At 35.7% G+C, this 26854-nt stretch overlaps 2 protein-coding genes across 15 annotated transcripts; one reads left to right on the forward strand and one right to left on the reverse strand.

Annotated features, from left to right (window-relative positions):
• Positions 1-2389: 2389 nt before the first annotated feature.
• Positions 2390-22210, forward strand: LOC143905333 (pyrokinin-1 receptor). Of its 11 annotated transcripts, XR_013259168.1 has the most exons (8): positions 2390-2803; positions 2942-3044; positions 9447-10426; positions 10840-11249; positions 19261-19484; positions 19898-20324; positions 21038-21718; positions 21792-22210. XR_013259168.1 is itself a non-coding variant. In XM_077420712.1 (7 exons), exons 3-7 carry the CDS (start codon positions 9867-9869, stop codon positions 21289-21291), a joined length of 1875 nt encoding a protein of 624 aa, XP_077276838.1. In that variant the 5' UTR covers positions 2390-2803; positions 2942-3044; positions 9447-9866; the 3' UTR covers positions 21292-22210. The 11 variants fall into 11 exon arrangements, 10 of the variants coding, with proteins under 10 accessions (XP_077276838.1, XP_077276848.1, XP_077276847.1 ...); XM_077420712.1 differs by having other exon boundaries at positions 21038-22210; XM_077420722.1 differs by having other exon boundaries at positions 21041-22210.
• A 184-nt stretch (positions 22211-22394) lies between these two features.
• LOC143905347 (glutathione S-transferase-like) lies at positions 22395-26854 on the reverse strand. Of its 4 annotated transcripts, XR_013259169.1 has the most exons (6): positions 24833-25210; positions 24473-24608; positions 24070-24237; positions 23549-23688; positions 22960-23463; positions 22395-22745 (listed from the first exon to the last, which is right to left on the reverse strand). XR_013259169.1 is itself a non-coding variant. In XM_077420756.1 (5 exons), exons 2-5 carry the CDS (start codon positions 24603-24605, stop codon positions 23302-23304), a joined length of 603 nt encoding a protein of 200 aa, XP_077276882.1. In that variant the 5' UTR covers positions 24606-24608; positions 25766-26854; the 3' UTR covers positions 22395-23301. The 4 variants fall into 4 exon arrangements, 3 of the variants coding, with proteins under 3 accessions (XP_077276882.1, XP_077276883.1, XP_077276881.1); XM_077420756.1 differs by lacking the exon at positions 24833-25210 and adding an exon at positions 25766-26854 and having other exon boundaries at positions 22395-23463; XM_077420757.1 differs by having other exon boundaries at positions 22395-23463; positions 24898-25211.

Below are 26854 nucleotides of genomic sequence, written 5' to 3' on the forward strand. Positions count from 1 at the left end.
AATAGCAAGGCGTGGCAATTTTTCGACGAAAATGCAAAACAAAACGACTTCCATCACTTTATACTCTGAAATTATTTCTGCTATTTTTTGGATTTCTATTTTTGTTCAATTACACTGAGAAAAAATCCAAAAAAATATTTATTAGGTGGCTCCTAATAGCATATTTATTTATTTTTTACACATATTTATTCAGAATTAGATATTTTTATTTCAATTAAATATCTATCAATAAAAACAATCATTTATATTACCTTTCGTACTAATTAAAATGGTAATTAATTTAGTTACGCGTTACAGTTTAAATACGAATTATTAACGTAATTTATACGCGAGCGCGTATATTTGGCACGAGACATTACCGTGTCTCTAGATAACGACGCATAAAATTACAGCATTTACGAAGTCGAGGAACCTTATGACTTGACTTAGATTTTGTTGATGAATTCAATCCATCTATACATCCACGCAAGAAAGTGTAAACTCCATTGTCGTAAAAAGTTTTGTCGCTGTCCTAAGCTAAGTGAGCAGTTTCTATTCAGTGTACACACGTGGGGTGAATTCTGCCCTTTCTTCTGCAAATAGATGATAGTGCGCTGGAAGTACATAAAGAGGAGATCGTGCGGAGGAAGTCCAGGTGGATATTTTACTGAGGGAGAATATAGAAACAATAACAAGAAAGGAACGAGAAAATAGGATAGTGCACTTGGTTCACGCGGAACGAGCGAATAAAATTTGCATTGGGTATAGGGTGTGCCGCACGTATGACTGGTGCGTAGGACAAATATCGCGTCTCTTCAATTTACGGGGTCCTTCCTCTCTTCGTGCTTGATCAATAAATTTTTCCTTTTTATATAATCCGCTTACCAAGTCGCCTAGCTCCTCGTTCTTCTCTTGTATTGTAAAAGAACAATTACTTAATTTAATAAAGGAGCAATTAATTTTTCACCGACGAAGTACTTAATTGGTACACTATATCTTATTTATAAGCTTCGACCGCAAATTGTCTTAAACTCGGAACGGAAAAATTCGAAAAGTTAAAGTGTATAATATCTTAACTTAGCTGTTTAGGCAATATTGATGAAGTTAATTACAAATACTCATTTAATATATAAGAAATTGAAATATACCTTTTCTTTAAATAATGAAAATTAACATTAGTATTAGTATTATACGCATAAAAATTGTGCATTAATTACATGAAGATAAACAATTTTAAGGAAAGTTTTTTTAAATTAAATTTATGGCAATTCTTCTTAGAATTCCGCACTCAAGAATAGCTTTTTTGCTTGAATTTAAAACCTTATACTATATAGCTACTTTTTTATCTTTCGCAATAACTTTTTTATAAAGAGATAAATTATGAAAATATTTGGAGCTTGAAGGCTTTATGTGAATATTTGAGACATTTCACGCGCAAGTGCGCGCAATTTCGAACGAACTTTTAATTTCCTGGAGAAAATGGTTTTTAATCGTCTCAGAAAATGCACTTTGCTGCGTTGAAGTGGAAGTCCGACGAGTGATAGGAAAGGTACGGTGAACTTAAACGGAAAAAAAAGGTCAACCGTATAAGATGCGCGACATCGAAAGGCGTCCTTTAAGAGCCATCTGGCCGGATGCAGCGACGCAAAAGAATGGATTCTACCGAGGGAAAGTCCGCTAATGGAAAATTACAATATCGAGGAAACGTCGAAATTAGCAATTAAGCGCTATTGCAGAGGGGAAAGCGGAAGTTTTCGAGTGAATAAGATGTCCGCGTGATTTTGTGTGACAGCGAAGAGAGCTTAACTTTATCCTCGCCATAAATTTCCCTTTACTGCGTCACTTTAGATCCCGCGAACGCAGCAGGTGTTTACGATTAAACCCAACGTTTACGATTAAAGCGTCCGCAGGATTTGTAGGATTGCGTGGCCACAACTTTCTCGACTTTTCTGTCAAAATGCCCTTCTCTCGTGTACAACGAAATTTAACATTAAATTAAATTAAATTTAAAATTAATCGCGTGTGTAAAATTTGTAACATATACATAAATTTTCTCGAAAAAGTATTCACAATTTAAATACCATCTTGAAATACTCATATTGTCGAAATGTTAAATAAACGACGCTATCAATATTGCCCTTGTTTGTCATATTAGTGAAATGTATATTAAATTTTCATTATAACAGTATACCTATATATAAATATACTTTATTATAACAGTAATAATATTTAACGATGAACAATATGTCTGTGTTCATAGGTAATTAGATAAAATATTTTTACCCCCGTAGATCGAGTTTCACACTGTTATGCGATACGAATGTATAGATAATAGGTTGTCGAGATCTTCTCGCCGCGCTGGCGCGAAACTCCCACCATGAGATATCTTCGGCACGCGTTAGCTTCGAGGCACGATTCGACGCTTCCACGCCAAATCGAGTTCGGCTTTTTCCCTGGCACGATGTGACGGTCAGATCTTCGCGATACAGTGAAAGAGAGTACAATACAAAGACACTGTGCACGATCGTGTATGTAGTATGTGTAGAATTTTTTTGATCTTCGTCGATTTGATATATAGTCGTTAAAACAAACACACATCGATAGTTTGTAAAACACATAAATGTGTGCGAAAAAGGCGAGGATTTATTTGTTACAGAATGAGATAAAATATCGTTTGAGTGTTGAAATGAAATACCGCGATAAATTATCACATCGAATAATCAAATTCGATGATAACTAGGACAACTTCGCGTCCAGGAAATAGGAGTAAAAATAGAAACTAAAAATTGTATACACAGAATCTCCCACGTGCCAGACGTTCAAGGTATTGTTTTTCTATTAGAGAGGTGGCATATTATATATACACGCCACATATTTTTAAGACAATGATTCATGTCACGGGAAATTGACGCTGTCACGAGATTTACGTTTAGCCTTCGTCCTCATTTTATTTTTATTGCAGTGAATGAACAGAGACAGGCAAGTGATGACATACCGTGAATCAAAGAAACCGACCATGCACGGGTGCAAGAAAGCGCGTTCTGCCGTACCGTGCATTTTTACAGGTAACGTGATACAAAACACAATATAATATATAACAATAATATATAATATACATTTCTCAAGCAAACGTACAGATATAATATACATTCCAAAACAAATTTTAATAATATTTAAATATGAATTGCTTTCTTACGTACATATTTCTATCAAAATTTTAGCTTGAAAATCCTGCATAAAATGCATCTACAAAAAATTCTATTAATCAATTTAGTATTATAAATTAATGCTGCCATTAAAGTTGTTATAAACGATAAGGGGAATAATTCAATAGTATAGTCGAGTCGTTGGGGTATCCAATGATCCAGAACAGTCAGTTAAAAAATCGTATTCTGGAAGTTTGTGAAATCGCGATGCAACAGGTGACATCAGACGTGCGGGTCAAAATTAAAATTTATGATCGTCGCATGCATCATGCGAATATGGGCGAGTTCGCTCCAGTTTCGAAGTAGATCGTCGTCAAGATTTATACGATCGAATATTTTGCGATGATAAACGGCGGCTTGAATATGAGACGCGTCGCGCTTTCCTGGAAAATAATCTAAAAGTGACCGTATCGCCGATCTGTAATACATTTCGATAATACATCACCGGAATTCGCTTGTTTTAAGCAATTCGTCGCGCAACCGATAAAAGAATATAGAAACATTGTTTCTGTAATTTTCTTGTAAGGCAATTTCATATGTAGAGAAAACAAGAAACTGTAATTAAACGTGCAAAATTGCGACGTACGATCAGTATAACGAGAGAAAGAAAAATACGGAAGCATCTTAATATTGCAGATAGATTAAGAAAGTTTGAAACAGTTTAAAAGTTGATTCAACATTTTGCTTTATTTTACTACAGAGATAAACGAGGAAAACTCGTTCGTTGTGATAAATAACTTCGCTCGTTTTGATAAATAACTTTGTTTTCCGACCAAGTACGCTTATCTGTATTTTTACGCTATCAAGTTTATTCGATTCCTGTTCGCACGATTGTCATTTCCTCTTCGTCATTTGATGCATAATCTGAATAAAGTGTGTTAGACGCATCGATTAGCGCTTATCAAACAAAATGCGTTGTATTTTTATTATTTTATTTTTAATTAATCATTAATTATTTACATTTGTGCATTTGAAATTATGTTTATATGATGCGTATACTGCAATATTGCTGTAATAGGTAGTAAACATCAAATTATCACGTGTTAAAAATTAAATGCATATACATTCCAAGTCATAGCTGTTTCTAATAATTAAAAAAGAACTATAGATATAACAAAGTAAAATCAGTATATCGAATAATCACAGCTTGAGAAAAATGTGGAAAATAACTCAATAGTAAATAAACTTACTACGGCAAGTGCAATTTCCACGTATGAGATTTCAATTAATTAATAGATGGTCCGTGCTATCGATATTCAACGCCGCGGTTTCAATGGCACTAAAAGCTGCAATCGCGAATATTGCGCTCGATCATAACCGAGGGATGTCATTTCCAATAATTGGATACTACAGAGGCTGCTGTCTTATGGATTGAAGGAAAAGTCCGCGAATTTGTTTTGTCAGTAAAATTCTTTTCGAATATTCTAGTAACAAAACTGGAGCATAGAATTTTATAATAAGTTTCGTAACATTTATTCGATAAATTCTCTTGCTAAGTTTGATATTTTTATGGCAAATACCAATACGCAATTTTCTTCGTTTGCGATTTTCCGTTATAAACTCAAAGAAGAACTTCGTATTATTATTTAAAATGTTAATTATTTTGTTTATAAATTATCTTACTAATAATGGCGATATCAAGGCGAAATATTAAAAATATTTTGCTAGAAAGATTAATAATGTTTGAAATATCGAGATATTGAAGTTAGAATTATCTGACAAATCTAATTCAAAACGTCCCGTCCGTCGTAATTAATCAAATCGTTTTACTCTCACCGGCAAGCACCCTAAAACATGCGATATAATAATTTTATTGACTCCTTTTAAACTTGTTCGCTTACATTAGAAACTAAATTAGAAACTAAAACTTTATATCGGAGTCGAAAATATAATTAGATTTATTTTACTTCTCGCCCCCCTAATCTCATAAATTCTGGTTGGTAATTATTCGTAATTACACTTATATTTGTAATTAATTTGTAATTATAAAAAATAAGTCTTCTTCATCTCAATACAGAGAGAGAGAGAGAGAAGACTACATTTTATCAAAACTTTGATTGATTACAATGCTGGTGTAAATTCAAAAACCAAGAAGTTACAACAGTGCTCCATCAGAAAAACTCCATCAGAAAATTGTGCTAATTAAAAATTAGTATTACATTAACTTTAAAAATGTCCGTTACATAAAGCGTTTTATAATTCGTAATCCATTTATGATTGTTAACTGTTCAATTTCCATTATCTCATTGTCAGTCAAGACATTTCTTTTAAATACAATTTATACCAGCTGAAAATAAAACTCCGAAACTGCAAAATTGAAAATTATGCAACTAAAAATTACTCGGAATAAAAGATTCGATTTGTTACGAGAACCGCTTGATTTAACGCGAAACTGTTCGAAGTTTGCATAACATCTCCGAGCGCCTCTTACGTCGCGTTCGATCTCGGTTGAACGAGAAATTGCTATGCGTATACATTATCAAGTGGCTGCGCCAATTTCGCATCATCCTATAATCAAAGGCGATCGATCGGCCGAGGCGCGCTGATGCATTTACCCGAGATATTTTGTTCCAAGAAAACAGGTTTAACGCTCTCGACTATCATTCCACGGCTGTCAATTGACGTCACATTCTCGCGTTTCCCTATCATATTTGCGCCGAATTCGGTGATAATGCGAATCCAACTCGGATCAGATGACAGATTGAATTATGGTCCCGGTGGAGTTCACCGTTGACGCCTTCCACGGATGCGAGGATTAATTTTCCGGTCGATATATAGCAGCCAGTTATTCCAACAAAGAGCTCTGTATGTTAATGGAAATATAACATTGCGTATTGTTCCAACAAGGATTATTGTGCGTTAATCTGGACCGCCTGTTGTTCCAACAGAGAGCTTTGCGCGTTATATTGTATTGTATTTCGCAAATTGATCCGACCAGGAACCATTGTTAATTCACACGTCGATACTTCAGGTGAGAGAGGTACGAGAATTTAATCGCGTAAACAATTAAATGTGCAATTTCGAAAAAGGCACATCTCTGAAAATTAAAATTTTTCGAGAATGAAAAAAATATTGACCTAATATCAAACTATTATACCCAGTGATACAAAACTTTACAATTTGCATTTTGAGGTCAAATTACAATAGAATACGAAAGAAAAAATATTTTTAAGGTATATTGTCGTATGACTAGAGTACATATTATTAGTGAAAAAACCTATGAGCCAAAAAAATGCAAGATGCCCTTTTCGAAATTATACATTCAATTCTTTTTGGTAGAATAACCAACGCGAGTAAACTTCGGTGCATTTGCAGAGTCGCGCATCGCATGCACACGAATAAACGCGCGCAATAAGCGTTACGGAATTGGTTCGCATCGATTCGCTAAGAGTGTAACGTAAACGATTGATTCTGACTAGAATCTCAAGAGCTTAATCGAGAGCAACGCAGCGGGATTCACAGCTAACGCGTTTATTTGTCACGATCGGGACGCGTCGTAAAAATGTCTCGCGGAAATAATCATTGTATTAAGTGATTTTTCGTGTTATTATTTTAAAAGTTTCGCACGCGCTATTTCATAAATATAAAACTCGAATGAGAGTATACGATAATAAATATACGTGGCAGTTATAAGAAAAACAAGTTGAAGCGTTGATCCCTAAATCAGATATTCCTAAATCTTTAAACACAAAACAGGTACCATGATTTACTGACTGAGCGAGTCCCGATGTTCCGAAACTTCGTGTCGCCAAAAAATTAACGAGCGCAGACATGTAAGTCAAATAAATGACTAAACTGCTACAGCTTCGAAAAGTTTGATGATGAGGAAAGCCGTGGTTCGCGAAGAGGCATTTAATGTGAGAGGCTTTTGAAAATATTTTGCTGAAATAAAAGTTCAACTGTGCGTTTATTGAGAGATTTTCCATTAAAATTTAATGCGATGCAAGTAGGATAGCTCCATACATGCATTATTTGTAAACCAATTATAGCTTTCGGTTATTAAAATGTAAATTTCACCTGACAGCACTCCTTGCGTTTGAAGATCGCGTGCTTTAAAATTGTGGAGTAACTTACCTTTTATCTTTCTCTAATTTTAGGAACTAGAAAAAGATGAAAAGCAAGTTAAACCGCGATTAAAGTTAATCCTACATTGGTAGAAATGGACATTAGTGTTACATATAAATAAGAATTAGATAAAGACACAGCACATAATAAAAACCAACAGTTGTGTCTAAAGTACATGTTAGAGAGTTCGTTAACTCGGGATAAGATATCCCGAAATACAGACCAATTGCCCAAAACATTTACGTTGAAAATTGACGAGATGACGAAACGTAAGATGGATAAATCAGAGAATTTCTCGTATTCGTTTCGCGGAGCAGTTTTCGGATAAAATGCGTGACCATGAAGAATTTAACGACTCATTGACGGTAATTAGACAATGTTGGGTGTCAGCTGGGAGCACGAGCCGCGTCGAAAATAGCACAATGTGTTTCCGTTCTGTCCGTTCTGTCGATAAACGACGTTTACGAAAGCACCACATCGCCAATGACAACATCATCGTAAAGGCAACGAGCGTGGAGATGACTGACACACATACAGCCGCGCGCGTTGGAAACAATTTTCGCGGACGTGACGACGCAGAACGGGTTTAGGACTCCGTCGAGAATGCAACGTGGTGTGCCGTGCGCGATTTGTGATTTTTGGCCGGATGGTCTAGTTTGTTTTGTCAAAATGACTGGAGCAAATATCGGCTGCAACTGCAGCTCACGCGGCTCGTGAATAAAGTCGGGATCATTCTGCATCGATAAAATCTCTACATTACATATATAAATGTATTTTACATTCACCGGTGTTAAATAAGAAAAATGATCAATTATTAGAATAATGTTATTGTTATCGGAAACATAACTGGTGCATCTGTGTCAAAATTATTGTCTCGTGTAAGCTCTGAGTGTTGTGTATTGCGTATGTAAAATATATGCGTCTTGAGATATTACAAAGTTAAAATATCATGATTAAATTTAACATTGCAACTATCAAAGCAATCGATACAACTTGTAATTTTTTTTAAATTAGTCAAATTTATATTAATTATTGGTAATTCTAATGTTAAAAATCTGTCATATAAAAAATTGTGATGTACAGTATAGCATCCAAAAAATATTTTTAGATTTTAAAAAAGTCTTATATATGTCGGACCACTTTTGCACTTAATGCGCCGTGATTTTGTTTCAATAAAGTTATCGTATTTCTATCCATCTCCAATGATTTGTCGTACTTTAGGGAAACACGATATTTTGAAGTTTGAATGGGCTGCGGTACGTGTATATAGCCAGTACCGCGGTTAAAGGCGATGTGTCAAAAGGTCACTGTATATATTCGGAAGGCGATATCCTTGTCAGAGCAGTTTAACACAATGGCAAACAATGGTGACAATGTGGAAAGCGGATATTTTGTTAACAAACCGGGATATCATATACAGGCTGGAAATCGTATCGCATGGCACGTGCTATTAAAATCTTTTCGTAGACCTCTACCTCTCATTAGCGACGGATTTCGTGAATAATTCTATTCCTTAATGAGACCATTATGAAAGACAGCGTTCGCGGAAAATAGACCGGATCCACCGCCGACGTAAATGAAACTAATGAATGAAGCTATTATAATGCGTGCGTGCAGCAAACGTCACAAGCATATTCCCGAGTCAGCGGAGCCTATTATACATTAGCGGATTTATTGTGTAATTGGCGTGACGGACATGGATAATTGATCGAGCCGATGTCTCGCGACACGAGATGATTGCGGATTCGCGATGCAGCGAGACGGTCAGTTTATTTCGGTACGTCAAACGGCGCTGACAAAAATTCACGCTAGAACTTTTATATCGATCGCGAAACGAGCTGGTGGAAAGAACAACGTTGCACGTCGGCCTATAATTGAGGAGTTTATAGGACGGCCCTTCAATTCTCGCGCAAATTGACCGAAATTAATCGAAGCGTCGGGCAAGGACGTGGTATGTCGTCTCGTTAATCGACGGATGATGGAAACCGTTATCTATCCAACCGTAATGCCAACCGTATAGTACCATCCATAATACATCATTACTGCATAAAATGCAGAAGATCGAGAACGTCGATAATCTCGAGTTTGAAATTTAATTGCTCGATTATGATCGTATCGCGCGACGTTTGTCTCTTCGAAACGCAGATCGGTCGCCCAACGTTGTAAAAATTAAAAAAAAAAAACTTGCAATTTCAGGTTAACACGAAGGGAAAACAGCGGGAAGATCTTATATCTTGAGAAACCATTCGTGAAGAAATATTGACGCTTCCGACAAGACTGTTGACCGAAATGCACCAATATCGGTCATAAGCCAGGATTTAAACAACGGATCTCTTCACGAAAACTTCAATACTATCCAGAGAAGACATCGTAATTGCATTTCGCGGGATAAATCGTCGCTACTGCGCGACAATTTCAGCTGATGATCCGAAATATTTATGGACGAATTAAAGCAGCAAAAATATAGGCAGAAGAGATATTGAGATACCGCAGCGCAGAGATATCTGCTCGCGTTTGAGCTGTCGATTTTGAAATCTTCGGCCACGAAGTCTCAAATATTAATCGGCTTCCTACTTCGCGAAGTCAACGCGTATCTTTGCCGATCGTTATCCTTTGATGCTAATCGCTCGCCGATCCGGATACGATAAGAGAAGCAGGATGATTTCGGGTAGGATAGCGAATATCACCAGCGTCCTTCAAGACGCGGGGCCCGCGGGGGACTCCTGGAGCCTCTCGAAAGACGATAATCAGCAAGAGCTTCGTTCCACGGTCGTTTACGCGAATCCGCGATACGAGAACTACTCGAGCACGATCGTTGCCTTGCTCCAAAATAATTTTGACAGAGACGAAAACGGCCGACGGGATTCCCTGTACATCGTATTGCCGATCACGATAATCTACGTGGTGATCTTTTTCACCGGTCTTATCGGCAATATCTCCACGTGCGTGGTGATCGCGCGCAACAAGTCCATGCACACCGCTACCAATTACTATCTCTTCAGCCTCGCGGTGTCCGATCTCCTGCTACTCGTGTTCGGATTGCCGCCGGAGATGTATTATATATGGTCGCACTTTCCGTACGTATTCGGCGAGGCATTCTGCATTATCCAGAGCTTCGCCTCGGAGACCTCGGCCAACGCCACCGTTCTCACCATCACGGCATTCACCATCGAGAGGTGGGTTCGGATTATATTGCGCATATATATCAAATTTGACTGATAAAAATGTCATAAATATATATGACGCTCGCTGATCCCATAGCCAAACCCTGCCAATCATTCGGGTATCCCGATCACGGGTTTTATTTATTTTTTTCGCATGTGAAAAAAAAAACCCGCGATATATATATATATATATATATATATATATATATATATATATATAGTTCCAATCTGGTGTGGAGATCGATAAAATAAAATGCCAAGAGAAGTCCCAATATCCGTCGATTCTAACCGCGATTTTGGATTGTGTGTGAACATCGATAAACCCGGACACCCGCGAGATGAAGCCTTCGACAGATTTTAATCTCTTCGGAAACAAAATGTTTGCCCCTTTTATATATATATACACGCAGAAATATGTTCCGCAGATACGTGGCGATCTGCCATCCCTTCATCTCGCACACAATGTCGAAGCTATCCCGAGCGGTAAAGTTCGTGGTGGCGATCTGGCTGCTGGCTCTCTGCCTCGCCGTACCACAGGCCATCCAGTTCGGCATTATCTTCGACCACTATAATGGCACCGCCAACCTGGATAGCGCTAGATGCTCGCTGCAGTGGACGCTAATCGAGCACGCCTTCGAGATCTCGACCATCCTGTTCTTCGTGCTGCCCATGACGATAATCACCGTGCTGTACGTGTTGATCGCCATCAAGCTGCGACGCTCGAGCCTGCTGACCACCACCGTCAGTAAAAGACATCACGTTCCCGGTGTGTTGAATCACGTGGACAGCAGCAGAGGGAAGACGAACGCTCAGAGGAACGTTATTCGCATGCTCGGTAAGCGATGCGGTTTCTTTGATCGTCGGAAATTACAGCGCGCGGTCGAGCATCCTTAGAAACGCGGTTTAAGATGATTGAAATCGGGTTTATTTCGATTCCCAAGTCGGAGAAGACATTAAAGACTTTTATCAAGATCTGTCAATAAATTCGCCGAATAACAATCGATTCATAACTTTCGCAAAAAATTTACAGCTAATTTTATTGCCTTTTTTCAAGGAATATACTTTGAATCGATACGCAGAACATCGTAATAAATAAGTCATCGTAATAAATAGGTCACTGTGTAATGATAAGTCCACACAAGGGGTCAAACGGATGGTAAAACTGCAATTAATTTCAAAAGAGCTTTAACAAAATCCCAGTTTAAAACTTGGTTTTAAAGGCATAATTATAAAACTTAGAAAGCTTTGACCGAAGAAAAAAATGTATATTTGGCGAGGAATCTGTTATAAAAATGTATCCTACTTTGCATGCGGTACTTGTGACATTTTCAGAGAGAAATATATCATACAATGGTGTAATTAAACAAGCTTTGTGCCAATAATGACATCAGTAATTAGTTACATTAATGCTTAGTTGGCGGTATGAATGTAACATATTACATATTCTAGTTCGAAGTTCGTAAGTTCGCATAGGTTTACATGCAAATAATTCAAACGTATCACGCCAGACGTTCTCTTCTCACGAAAAGTTCAAATGAGCTTAAGTCGCCCGAAGCGAGTTGGCATATTACAAATGCTTAGCCAGACTTTCCTGCAGCAATGTCGTGAAATATTCAAATTCGTGCTTAACGTGCTAATTAATTCGTGCGTTTTGATAACATGCAAGTAATTTCGCAAACACGCAAAATTGTGGCGACAAAGAGACACTTTAAAGCCGCTTGTTCATTAAATATAAATCTGTAAGCATACATCGTTATAAACATCAAAATATAGATACGTCTCGTGATACAATTCGATATCAAGCAAAGTCCTGGCGAGATCGAGAGTTTTGTATAATTTCGAAACTCGGATGTTTCTAGTTGGACCATAGACGTTGGTTGGACACATCGATTAAATCTCGTAGGAATGCAATTAAAAGAAATTGCGACGCTGTTAATTTCATTAGTCGTTACCAGACTAGATGCAAAACATTGTTATGCCCATTTCCCAAATAAAATATGAGAATTAGACAAGAATAATTGCCGTTCCCAAATTCAGCTCGGACTGCTAAAAGAGGGAAACATCGAAAGAAAACTGTTATTTCTACTGATTCTGACGGGACGCGATATTTGCCATATCAACCGTGCCTGGCTTCGCAAATTTCTTTAAAACGGAAATCAATAATATCTGTCCGTCACGTGTTCGGCTCGGTGCACAAATATCAGAGATATCAAGAAATATCAATTTTATTCGAGGATTGAGGACATTTGTTCGGCTTTTTACAACCATACATATATTTCTTTTTTTCGCCGCGACATCACCGTTCATATGAAACTATTTACATTTACTTTAGTTGCTTTACAAATTTCGCTATATTCGACATCTAGATTTAAATTGTAGGAAATTTATTTTACATGTACGTGCTCTATTTTCTAAACATCTTAAATTCTTTTCTTATTTTTAAATTTGTAGTAAATAATCATATCTTAACTTTACAAACAACTAAAAATATGTATATGTGTATATATAAGCATATTTTTGAAAACATTTTTCTTACTCCATGTATATTTAAATAATCTTTTGCATGTTGCAATTCTTTATTTTAATTCTACTCAAAAGACTAATAAAAATTTAAGAAGTTATCTTCAAAGAAGTAATATGTAAATCTCCAGTTTTTTGAATATAAATTTGAATTAATATATTTTGAATTAAAATAATGTTACATTTATATACAATAATTTACTAACAAATCATCCTTCGGAAAGTCTTGATGGGAAAAGAAAATTTCTACGCTGTTTCCGCATTGCCCTCGAACACGTAATAGATCTTTGCGCGACGTGTCATTCTTACGATACCACGGTTCGTTCGTGATACGAATAGGATAGACTAGAACTCGTTCGTTGGAAGAACCATTGACAAGTCTCTCGAGGCTGAGCTATTTTCTTCAGCAGAACAATCAACCGAGATCACCGAACACGATGAGATTTTGGAAATAGCCAGGTCAAACGAATAAGAACAAAAATATTTCAACATTTCGAAGTGCTCATCATATTTCTATATTTCGTTGTTGCATATCAACTGTCTCCAGATTTATATAACGTTGGCTAATTTTTTGGACGGATTTTAAAAGTCTCTTCTCAATAAAATTGAAATCCGAGTTCTAACGTTACAAAATTATTCCAGAACGACGATTAAAGGATTGTAAGTTAAACTCCTCAATTTTAAAACCCTATTTTTCGCTCGATTTAAAACGAATATATGATAATCCCAAATTGGATGAGACGTAGCATTCGTAATTCGCCAATCGATTCGAATATATTCGCCAATCTTGTTATTTCTTTTGTAAAAAGAGCGCATCGTTATACACTTTCAGCGAATCGATTGTGGCGCAAAAAAAAGATATCAAATCGGCATCCAGCAGCGCCTCAACGTAGTGATGAAATTTGAAATATGAGGGTATATATATAAGACCCGGACCGTTATTGATGTTTTTCGTGAGTTATCTCCTTGTCTTCTCTGCCTCGCTACGAGCGGCCTCGCGTTTCGGGGGCGAACTTGCGTCTAGAAGAGGCCGAATAATTATTCCGCTCGCGCCTCGGTATAATACTTAGCCATGGATAAACGACCTGCTCTTCTTGTCACGCTTCTAATCATTCACGGTGCCACGTGGCGGCGCCGATTTTATCCTCGGTCGACCATCGACAAGTTGAGAGGCCTCCCCATCCAACTTTTGGATCAAGATCTCTTTATTAAATTTCTTGCGAACTTTGCTTTCAAGGTTGTCGAGTCTAATGACAAATTTGAGCGATGTAAAGGGGAAAGTATATTGGGGAAAGATAGAAGTCAACTTATAATTCAATTTAGTCGATCTTTTTATAAATATGAAGCAATGCGTATTATAAAAAAATGCCGTTGAACTTAGAGTATCGTATTTTTATAATAAACATTTAGATGAAAAATTTATTGAAACATTACAAATTTATATTTACTTATATTGTGCGTTTTGCATATATTACAATATTTAGCATAAATGACTAAGCAAACCCAAAACGCGATTGCCATATTGTCGCGCATATATAGTCCACGAATGCATTTTGGTGATGCGGCCGGTTGTATATACCTTTGCTCAAGCTAACCGGAACGATTCTAATCTACAATTTTCCGACCGATCCGACTTACGTAAGACTCGAGTAATTCCTCGAAGTATCGAAGCTTGCACGTGATCGTGGGTTGCATCCAAATTTACTCTGAATTATGATGGCAGTTTGCAGATCTTCTCTCTCTCTTCCCGGTTGCGATTTATGCGCTCGTGTAAGCGCACGATATGCCGAACGTTTCGAGCTCCCGCGTGCCTCCCGTATAGTATCTTTACTTCTTAAAAAATCGCGATGAGTCAAGAGCTCTGAAATCTCTGCGTCTTATACACGTACAGCCAGATACGATAGTATTCCCCGTCAATGAAAAATTGATAAGCGATTACCCTTCGAATAATTGAAACTGTTATCTGACTTATTGGTCAGATTTTTTACTCTTATGTAAGTCTATTCTTATGCAAGAGTCAAACGCACCGTCGGAAATAGCGGTAACACAAATCTCTCTGCACAAATATCGCGGCAAGAAGCATTATTTAGGCTTCTCTTATCGAAACACCGAGGGTATACCGAGCTTAATGAAGAAAAAACATATGTGGAAAAACACGCCGTCGATCTCGAAATCATAGTTATCGCATTCTCGTAATCCCTCGTTGTAAAAGAATTTCATAGCGCTTCGAATTCCACGCACGTATCCCGCCCTAAACCATCGTTGTGTTATCCAGATGATCTTGATGGCAACAGAGGGTCCGCGTGCCGACTAAAAATACTTAAACGACGTTTTCGCTTTTACTTTTGATTTCTGGATCGCCATCGGGATAATGATCATCTAATTTCCGCCTCGCGATCGTTCATTATTCACGCCAATTCAATTTATCATCAGAGAGGATCAGCGCTTCGCCAAGCGCATTTCGGTAAATTACACACCATCTTTCTTTTGGGCACAGACTAAAGATTTCTCCCTTCATTTACTCTCGCAGGGATAATGCGTGTCTTTCGAATGCCTCCGAAGAACAGAAAAGTTTTCTTTCTACACGCGCGTCTATGTTTTCCTTTCTTTCGCGCCGATCGAAGGAAATCACCCGCGTTCCACGAAAACGAGAGCGGAGAAGATACGTTTTATTGGCATCGAAAAGTTATTCAGGTCGTGGTTATCTTCGTAATGAAATCTTCGTGTTATCAAACGGTCCATTGGATCTGAAACGAAGCATATGAGGGACGCTGAATGATGTGTAGATGTTTCCATAAGTCGTATAGGGAGATATTAATGTTTATCTTAAATCTTCGAACTCTCGCGATATTTCTAGTTGTATTAAGAAATATAATTAAAAGTTTGTCATGGAAAATATACATAAATTTGAAATTAATATAACATAATTCCAAAATCCATATACGATATTTCATATAATATATATCGATCGCGTGTCAAAATTGCTCATCTCAAAGTTATCGTTTGGAACCTTAATGAGGAAACGATCGCCCGAGAATTTATCGGTGATAATCGAAAAATTTTTGCACATATGGCGCATTCACTGATATTTATATAATAAAGATTATATATGCATGTGTACATTTGAAGCGGTAAACTTTGAAATCCGCGTTCACGCATAAAATAAAAAAATAAAAAAATAAAAAAAATAAAAACGTTTTTAAGCAAACGAAAATAAACGAGCTTTCGTGAATTATGACAAACGTCCGTCACTTTTACGCAATGTTTTTCCATTATTTAAGTTGCACATTTGTAAGTAATGATGGCACATATGTAGCGAACGCGCGTAACATTTACGATGTACGGCAACAACAGAAATATTCAAGTACAAACAAATGCGCATGCATTAAATTGATATGGAAAAAAAAAGCAATAAAAGATATTTAATAAAAGATGTCACATTTTATGTGACATTTGTTTTGCGCAATACCATCGTGTTTAAACGTGCGAATCAATGGTACCGGCCAGATTCGTGAATCTGAAAACGAAGAACCGTTCGCGCGCGAGTCGCCCGGTGAATTTACGATCGCAGCGGGATCGCTTATCTTCGCTCCTACGGTGACTAGGTGCCTCGGCCGAAGTGATAATCGAAATAAAAATGTCGACCTTCATACCGTCGAACACGTGGGCGAATCTCGTTTGTCGACAACACGCGTGGAAATAAAATCGGGTTCCTATCTGCAAAAAAAAGAGGAAAAAACACATCTCTCCGCATTTTTCCATAACGCCGAACGTTTTTCGCCATTACGAAAAACTGTGACGAAACGGTGTTTCGAATTAACGCACCGATGATTCACTTGTGTTTTCGATCCCAAGTCGACCAGAAGCGCGTATTTATGGTTGCAGTATCTCACAAATTGGGAAAAGTTATAGTTACCGTGAATTTTTCTACGAAACGTTTCTCCAAAGATATTAAAAGATAGGAGTTTTTTCGTTTCAAGTTTCCAAAGTCGAAAACTGCCACGTAAAATATTATACACATTTTTTAAACTCTGGCAAGGCACAACTTAAAATAAAGCAAAGTTCGCTTGTTAATTAGAATCGCTCTTAATGAACCACGATTATTTATCTCTGAGTCTTTAGCTACTAATTTTTTCTTGCAATTAAAAAATATTGCAACTATTTTATAAGAAAAGAAGAGAGAATCGGGTTTTTCTTTGAACGTTTGAGTTTTCTTAAATTATTTACCTAATCGCGAAAATAATTTCGTAAAATAGCAAAAGTTCGGTTTTTTAAATTATTTCGTTTGAGTTTATTTTTGCGAGTTTCGAAAGTACGCGCAAATATTTTCTTGGTATAACTTTTTAAATTTTTTCATTGCTATGCAGAAATTTATGTTAAATTTTGAAATATTATTTTGTTCTACATAATTCATTCATCTTTTCGGCATGCACATTCCCGATCCTCTTTGCTCCGCCCGAGGACGCACGGGCAAAAGGCAAAACTCTTTTTATGTACATTTTTACCATCTCCTTACCAATTTCAATATAAGTATTTGCGACGGCGTCCTTAACCTTGTGTATTCACATCTGCGCGATCATTCATAATTCTTGTGATCCCAGTTATTTCGCGTAAGCCTTTCTTGAACCTTTCTTTAGCTTTTCTATAGCTTCTTTTCTTTCTTAGTCTTTTTAAAAACTTCTCTCGAAGGCCATGTCTGCGAAATTACCGAGTCACACTTCCAAAATCAAGATTTAGATTTCTTCGCCTTCGCTTCTTAGATACAAAAAGTAATAGCACGTAAAGTATGATATTATAATATATTGTAATACTTGCAACACAAAACGAGAGAGAGAAATATCTTCTGCTTATGATATTTCTAGGGTTCCATTACGTTCGGTATACGTCGTTAATTACGGGCTATAAAGCTATATCATTTATCATATTATATAGCATTAGTTACAAAGGGATCCATTAATCTCACTCGCGTTCTCAAACGTTTTTATGGTCGACTGAATTCTGCATTTAGGATCTTCACTGTTTCTTGATAATCTTTCTTTCACAGTCTTAATTCCTCGAAAATTTTTAAACATTAAATTAAACAGATATTACATCGCTCCCCGTCTAACTGTAGAAGATTGTGGCCACAAAATTTATGTGTGGAATATACACAAGTTAAGCGAAAGCATCCGCAAATAGCTCGCGTTGTGCTGTTCACTGCTGAGAAAATGAAACATTTAATTGTATTTTTTTTCTCGCAATTGTGTTCGTAAATCTTCAATTTATTTTATACTTTAAAAGTTTCAGAAAAACACGTTGATTAACAAAAAAGCATGATAAAAGCGGGTTACTTATCTACATTTAATTATTATTGTAATGCAATACGGAGCAATTGGATGCAACTGCAGTCTCATTCGATTCAGATCTCAGGAATATTTGAAAAGAGTGGTGTTTAAATCTTAACTTATCCTTTATCAAATGCCGAAGACTATAGAAAAACGGAGTAAAGAACTTATATAAAAAAAATACTCGTGTAATCAGAGAACCCGAACTCAACTTAGGTAATCCGAAAGTAGAAATTATCTGAAATTGTGAGAAAATATTAAACCTATCTTGGGAAAAGTAAATCACTTTCCATCCATCAAGATCGTATCCCCCAAATTTTATTAGTCACTTCGTTTAATGTGAAATGTTTAAAAACTAAATGTATCTTTATAATTTTTTAATTTTTAACTTGATATTTTTATGCACGTGCAAAAGTAATATTTTATCAATAAGTGAGAAAGCTAATATCAATTTAGGGTCCGAGAGCTTTCGATTTTTCCAACCGCCAAAGGTTGATTGTCTCTCGAAGACTGCAAACGTTCCGCAGCAATGTGACTAGTGCGATGTAATAAAAGTTCATTTTCTTGATGCGAAGTAATGAAATCACGAAAGGTGACCTGAAGTAGCGCTAAATGAAGGCAAATGGCTCCCGCGATGACCTTGCGTTGTTACCCGTCGTATTTCCCTCGATGCATTGCGGGAATCATGAATCACAGTGGATTTCTTCACATCTCATCCCTGAAAATAGATGAATCCTTATCCTATAAACTTTAAAAAATCACTTACAGTTTGGAAACCGCACACTAACGGCGCGCATATATCTTACAGCTGTCGTAATCTCTAAAATGAAAACGATGTTTCTAAGATGTTTCTAATCAAAGTACGCTCTAATTTTATCTCGTAGAAATCTTTTCGCTTTATTTCCTATTTTGTACGTGAGAGATCAGTGAATTCGTCTTACTCCGTTTCCCCACCGGCTTCTGACTGATGATTATTATTATGATTATATATTGTCTTTACAGTCGCGGTGGTGATGGGCTTTTTCATCTGCTGGGCACCGTTTCACGCTCAGAGGTTGCTGGCCGTGTACGCTCAAAGCAGCTCGTCTGACAATGAGCCGGAAGATACCATGATCGTAATCTATACCACACTCACGTACGTGTCGGGAGTATTCTACTATTTATCCACCACGGTGAATCCGCTTCTCTACAATATCATGTCTAACAAGTTCAGAGAGGCTTTCAAGGTGAGCCGTTTCGGAGAATTGCTTTTAATCGCTTCATTTTCCACTGGCGACTCCCACGTGGGCCGATTTATGATCGATCATATACTTGCAAAAATTAGAAGAATAAATTTTATGTAACATTAAAATAAAAAATATTTTCTAGTTGATGACTGATATATTAAATATAGGTATATGTTATTATTTCATTTTTAAACACCTTTCGCATTTTTTATATTTAAATATATTTAATATATTTATACATAATATGAGATCGAATATAATATTTTTAGCTTTAACACAGATTCTGTTAATAACTTAACATACTAATTTTGTTTTTTTTCTTCATTAGACATTATCGATAAGAATGTCAGTTACGATGAGAACATTGCAAGAATCACAAGCCTTTCGCAATTTTACTTTATCTTTTTTCCCAGTCGATGCTGCCCAAATATTGCATCAGGAAGTTCTCGTCTCACAAGAGCAACCGTCGACAGCCGACTTACACCAGCTTGTCGCGGTATCAGAGGTCGATGAGGCATCGATTCGACGACGCCCAGCACTCGCCTTCGATATCCGTCAGCGACGAACAGCAACGATTAACGCATATCGCACTGAACGCGAATTTCTGCGAGCCGAACGGACTCGCGAAGTCACAGAGGGAGCGAGAAGGGCGATCCAACATCGCGGCTGCGATGAGAGAGACCGTAGGCTGTCGAGATTATACCAGAAGAGTGTCCAGAGATTCCGACAGTAGCCAACTTACCGTGATGACATCTTTAAGCAAGCAGGGCCTGAACAACGAGGGCAACAACAACACGAACGAATGCCTACTGAGGATCCACAGGTCGCCAAAAGCTTTAGGTAGCGTCTGTTTGCACCTGATGTATCTTCGCGGGATTAATTAATCCGTAGGCTTTCCTTTAATCAATGATGGCTGATTCGATGACGCAGAGTTCTTTGCCGAATTAATTGGGAGATCCTCTCACATAGAGAAACATATGTTCGCACGATGCAACATAGTTATGTATATAAAATATTATCTCAGAAGAGATACAAATAATGATTTAAACACTTTTATTTTGTCTTATTGAAATGTCTTGAAGAATGGTGAATATATATTAAGAGCTTCAAATACGCGTAAAAATGTTTCCTTTGAAACAGTAAGTGCATGCTTATTGTTTTGTTAATAAAATTAGCAGCGTTTCGAAACAGACTCTTATCGCTTCGTGGTTAAAGTGTCTATAGGTATCCGTAAGGACAAAACTGTAAAAAAAAAGATGTTAACCTTTGTGCACCGTCTCACACTCACTGTAAAAAATGTTACGAAAAATTATAGTCACAAGAAAAATATATTATAATTTGTATACATATACATATGTTTTCTACAATCAGTATCATAGTTTATTATTAAAAAGCAAATTTATTTCAAAGTAAGAAGCAAAAATTATATTTATACGAAATGCATTTGCGGTTTCAAAAAAACAAACAAACAAACAAACAGATACTTTTGCTCTGCGCATTAACTCTTATTCGACAGAATAGGAAAGATATTTCTAATACTTTGGTATTTCTAGCAGGAATCCTCACGGAGAGATTGGGGCTCGGCACGAAGGGATTCTTCGCGCAGCATCGGAAGAATTCATCGACCAGCTCGGCATCGAAACCGGAAAACGTCATTGCGATGCCGCCGCGATTTCAGAGTCATCCGAGCATCGAGAGCGCCAATACGATCAGCAACTCCAGCCTTCAGGACCTCGACGAGACCGAGTTCACCGGAACGGAGCTGGCGCGCTACATGGGCGAGTTAAACTTCGAACTCGTCACCTGACGTCCGTTTATCGCGGGAGAACGCCGCCTCTCGAATTAGAACACCGAGCACAAATCAGAACTCTTTGGTTGTGGGAACCGCAGGTTTGTACAAACTTCTAATCCGAGGAGATTTTTTCCGTAATCAAGACCAACATGGATTTAGTGTCCTGGACGAGGCACATCGAGATGAATTAGCGTGGGACGCATTTGTCGAGAAAGTGAGAGTTTCGCAAAGAGTTATTGTCTAAGGAAGAGAAAGGAACTAATTCGATCATTTCGATCGCAAAAAAGGTGCGAAATATGGAAACATACCGATAATGTAAATAAACGATATTAAAATCAACGCTTGTGGTTTGTGGACTAAGTGTGTTGCTTCACGCAAACAGTCAAACCGGAAATTATAATTGTCGACACAGGATATGAAGCATGGATGTTTGATATCTAAAGTACGTATGTGTGTGAACATTATATTTTTCTATCTATAGCATGACTGTTTAATAACGCTAGTCTTTTCTGCAGAAGCGAGGAGAATTTGCAGATTCAGTATCAGCGTTCCTAAAAATGTACAATGAACATTATAGCGATGGTTATTATGATATTCTCGTTAATAATAAGATATATGAGATCAAGGGGAACGTTCTGTCAAGATTGCGGCATGTCAACGCGCAAGCTAGCTTCTTGTTTTCTCTTCTATGTGTGTCGTGAATATTTATACATTTTGTGATAAAACCAGATTGCCCAACGGTTTTGATATTAATCGCGATCAAAGACTTGTATAATACAAAACATAAAGTGTCCGCTTAATTAATTTATTTTTTATCTCGTGCGATGCTGGAAGAGCGCCAACTTGCGCAAAATTATTTCGATGTTTATATCGATGAAAAGTATATGACTGCAAAACCATAATTTTTTCAGAAGTAGAGCAATTTGTACAATAATTTTCTTCTAAAAAGTTTGGCAGTTAGAGTAAAAAATATTTAAAAATTAAAAATGGAAAATTATTCAGATTAGAATTGCAATATCTTTCAAGGCATACATTAATAAAATTGCATTGAGGAATGTCTCCTCAAAATATTTAAAAGGTAGTTACGATATTTATATATATTATTGATATTGTCGATGTACTTATTGTGCGTATATGCGCAACTCTGAATTAATTTCAGCATTTATTTTTATATGTATATTATTACGATGATAGTTAACGTTTCTATAGCTTTATTTTACAGACAATACATCTGTATAGTGAACTCATAAAATGACATCTGTATAATATATATGCATATAATTTGCTAAATAAAAATATAACAATCCGTTTCGAAATAGATAATATAATGAATGCGTGCACATTATCATTTTACAAACTTTATTTTAACCCTTCGTCCGCATATAGGTTTTTTTGGCACCTTTACGCCGCATAGGTGGGTCGTTTTCGTTCTGACGTTTTTTTTTAAGTGTTAAAGTGTTACAAAAAATCTGAAAAAATTCATGGAGGTAATTCAAACTTTCAATTTGAAGTATCAATCATAAAATTATAAACAATTTAATTTTTTCACATAATTTGTATTTAAAAAATGGAGCAACTACAACTAGAACTTTTAAAATCATCTTTTACTCAAAAAATCATAACTTTAAGACAAATAAAGATATCGAAATGAATAAAAAAAGAAATTGAAGGGGAAAAACGTACCTTTCATAAAAAAAATATTGCATGCAATTATTTTGAAATGAAGTGCTTAAGTGTTCGCCGCCAACCTCGTTTTTTCAAGAATTACGTGTCTCCTGTGACGGCTGGAGGGGGTCTGGCGCCTTGAAACTCGGTAGGCGGGTTCTCGAGGAGCATAACTTTTTTTACGGATTCGCAGTGGCGCCCGCTCTACCCGTTTTCAAAAGTTACAACTACATTTGATTTTCACCCGGACGAAAACGACCCACCTAGTGGGATGAAGGGTTAATGAAACATTTTGGTCTAAAAAATTGAGCAAAGAACGCACATCGACAAGTAATAAATATAAAAAAATGTTATGTATTATTAAATTTTAGGTCGCATCTCGATGTAAGCTTTAATGTTGGGCAGGGCGCGAATCTTCTCCACTAGCTTCTTCAATTCCGGATGATCTTGGTTCACATCCCTGGTCAAAATAAAACTTAGACGTTCCGAGTATGCAGCCCACATGAAATCAGGCCACGACAACTGAAATAACAGAAGTGTATTTTTTCGTATTAAATTAACAAGACAGGTATCTCGATAATTTGACACACAATCGATAAATCATCACCTTGCCATTGACGAAGTGTCCGCCGTTACTCTTAACTTGAGCCTCGAACTTGTCGAGATAGAAGGGCAATTTTTCGTAGGCGGTCTCTTTGAGTTTTGCTTTGAAAGCGGGGTTCTGTTCCCAGTAGTAAGCACCCAAAGCTACGAAAATAAATCTGAGTTGAAGCGTTTGAGTTGCACAGAGATAGAGAGTCACATTGCATCACTGCAAGAAGAGCAATATAGTGATACAGTGTGCGACAATTGTCCAGGAAGTGTTCACGGTTTGTTGATTCTAAATAGTTTCCGCTTTTTTATTTTATGGTATAATATCTTGTTACGTAACATTAAAATCCTTTACTCGAATTATAACATAATACACAATAACGTGCATTTCATCATATTCATTAATCAGATCTCCCGTTAGCGTAGAGATATTGAAAACTTCTGTACCTATTTTCAATTACATAATACCAACCGGTTTCTCTAGGACACTGACCTATTATTCACGATCGCGTTCGCTGACCCGATCGGCATTTTTACCTTGTCTTATATCCTCGATAGAATCGACTGTGGCATCAATCTCCATTGCCTCGAATTCATCGAACCCGTATAAATTACTTCTCTTAGCGATAAAACGGGCGATAGCCCTGGACTGATGATATGTCTTACCATCTATCTCCAGAATCGGCAATTGTCTCATGGGCATGTCTACGATTCGTAAAAACGAAAATGATTTATATGTTTGCCATTATATTATTACTGAAAAATATTTAATTTTACAAATATATTTATAAAGGAAGTATAATTAAATGAGAGAGCAGTGAACTTGACGATAAATGAGAGGATCACAGAATAAATTTTATAGTATAAATTAATATTTAAACGATTGACTTTACAATCGATTATTTCATAATCTCAAAATTACAGCATAGAAATAACATACTTGGTTTATGCTTCGGCCACTCTTCCAAGCTGAGTCTAACATCATCGAATTTGATGTCACAATAACTTAACAAGTATCTAATTGGCTCTCCAACGCACCCAATATTAAAGTACGTTAACTTGTACGTCGACATGTTCTGGAAGTAGTATAAAAATAAATTTAGAAAATAAGGATTCGCTTGATTTTTGAAATAAGAATATTGAGACCATTATATCTTTACATAGTCTAAGATAGTCTAAGAATATTTCGCATTTATTTTATAATAATTTTATTATAATTTTTTGAAGGATGTCAATTTACAAGCATATCAATTCGTTAATTAAAAAACAAGTTACGAGAAATTTATAATTATAATATTACTTTGCTGTCTACAATCCGATCTCTTATATAAAAATCAACTTTCTAGTAGATGTAGAATTATTCACAACTCGAATACGAATATTGTGCTAACAGCTAAAACGATACTCTTTATCTAACTGCTCGGGAGTCTCGGGACAAACAAGCGTCCTTTTATCAAAAGTGTTTTACGGGTAAAAACTAAATTATATATATTATCAGATATGCAAAGTATACAAAATTATCTTTTTAGTTAGAAATATGAAGTGCACATATGGAGTTTGAAAAAACGAAAAAATGCATATTTTTTCTGTTTGAATTATATGTATTATACTCCACAAGTGCATTTCAATTCATATAAGTAATTTTGCGTGATACTAATCAACAGTGACACATTATCAATTATCACACCTAGAATCTGTCATTGTAATGACAAACTGATTTTTTATCGAATTTTTCAATTTTTTGCATAAAATGAAAGGCCATATTATTGATATATTAAGCATTTAGTTTATTGCATTTAATTTAAATATAACTGATGATACTTTGGTGTGTTAAAATATTTTTCCTATTACAAACTTTGAAAATATTTAATATGATAAATAACTAAATACTCAATTAATAATAATAATGAACAAACTCAATTGCACTTAATAATAATTTCTTAATCGCGTTGTTCATAATTCTATCAATTAGATGAACAAATTATTTGCAGTTTTTCACATGAAATTGTTATATAAAATAATCTAAAAAGTACTTTCTAAATCCAATATTTTTTTAAGAAAAACAAAAGTTATTTTGCAACATAAATCATTAAAAGATTATCCTTATCTCTTTATTCATATTTTTTTTTTAATTATATCAGCACTGTAAGCTAAATACAAATATCAATGAATTTATGTATTTATTCTATAATATTATATGAATATTTAAAGCGATAATCATTATTTTACTCACGTTGACTTCGATATGTATCAGAATGCCCGCAAAATAATATTTCAATTCACAGTTCCCAACGTCCACGAAAACAACATTGCGATATACTACGTAACATTATAAGTATAAATAAGTAAAAAAAAAACTGTCTTCTCTTTTATTTAGGCAACAATACACTTGATAAGCAATGTTACGATATTAGTGTGCTGGACTAAAGTGTGTTTGCTATAAATCACTGACGAGAACTGAGAAACTCAAATCAAGATGGATCTGTGTTTCTTAAGAGGAGCAAAACTTTATTAAACGAATGCGTTCTAATATTAGAAATGATAAGATTACGAATAAGATTACGATTGCAATGTTTCGAAAGAAAAACCCTAGAATTACTAGAAGTTATATCTGCTATTTGCCAAAATACGACTATAATTAATTTGATTGATGTCCGTTCTGTAATATTGTCGGTAGTATTAGGGAAAGCACAAAGAAATGAATTACTATTAATTAATTATAATATAAAATTAATAACTTATTCAATATTTTTTTGCTCAATATATATTTCGATATTATATGAAAAACACATTTCAATAACTTTTATTGTTCAAATTTCGTCTATGATCTGTCATCTTTGTAGCTATTTTCTGTCTGTCTAATATAATAATAAAACAAGGCCCGGAAGAAAAATTAGTTTCTCGAATTTTAAATTTTCCTTCTAATTAGTAGATTAGCTTTTATTTTTAATTAGTTATTGCAACAATAATTAGACTTGTTAAGAATTCTGTTGCAATTTAATAAAATAACACAAGATATAATTTTTATATCCTAAAAACATTTAAACTTCGATGGACAATGCGTAATATTTGGGTTTTTATCTTATTTCTTTACACTAAAATGAATCGCTGATTCAATTAAAACATAGCATAAAATAAACTATACAGTAACATTTTTAATCATATAATCATATAATAGCAAATAATTTTCAAAAAATTGTTTGGTATTAAGATATATTTATATGATTATATAAGGAAAGAATTGAATTTGTAACCTTTAAGTTATTGTATTAAAAACAAAATATTTTTAAATTTAGTATTAAAAAAATTGTTATTTGCAATA

Source organism: Temnothorax americanus, unplaced genomic scaffold, assembly GCF_048541705.1.
Source record: "Temnothorax americanus isolate GAGA-0224 unplaced genomic scaffold, ASM4854170v1 Scaffold6, whole genome shotgun sequence".
NCBI classification, from domain to species: Eukaryota; Metazoa; Arthropoda; class Insecta; order Hymenoptera; family Formicidae; genus Temnothorax; species Temnothorax americanus.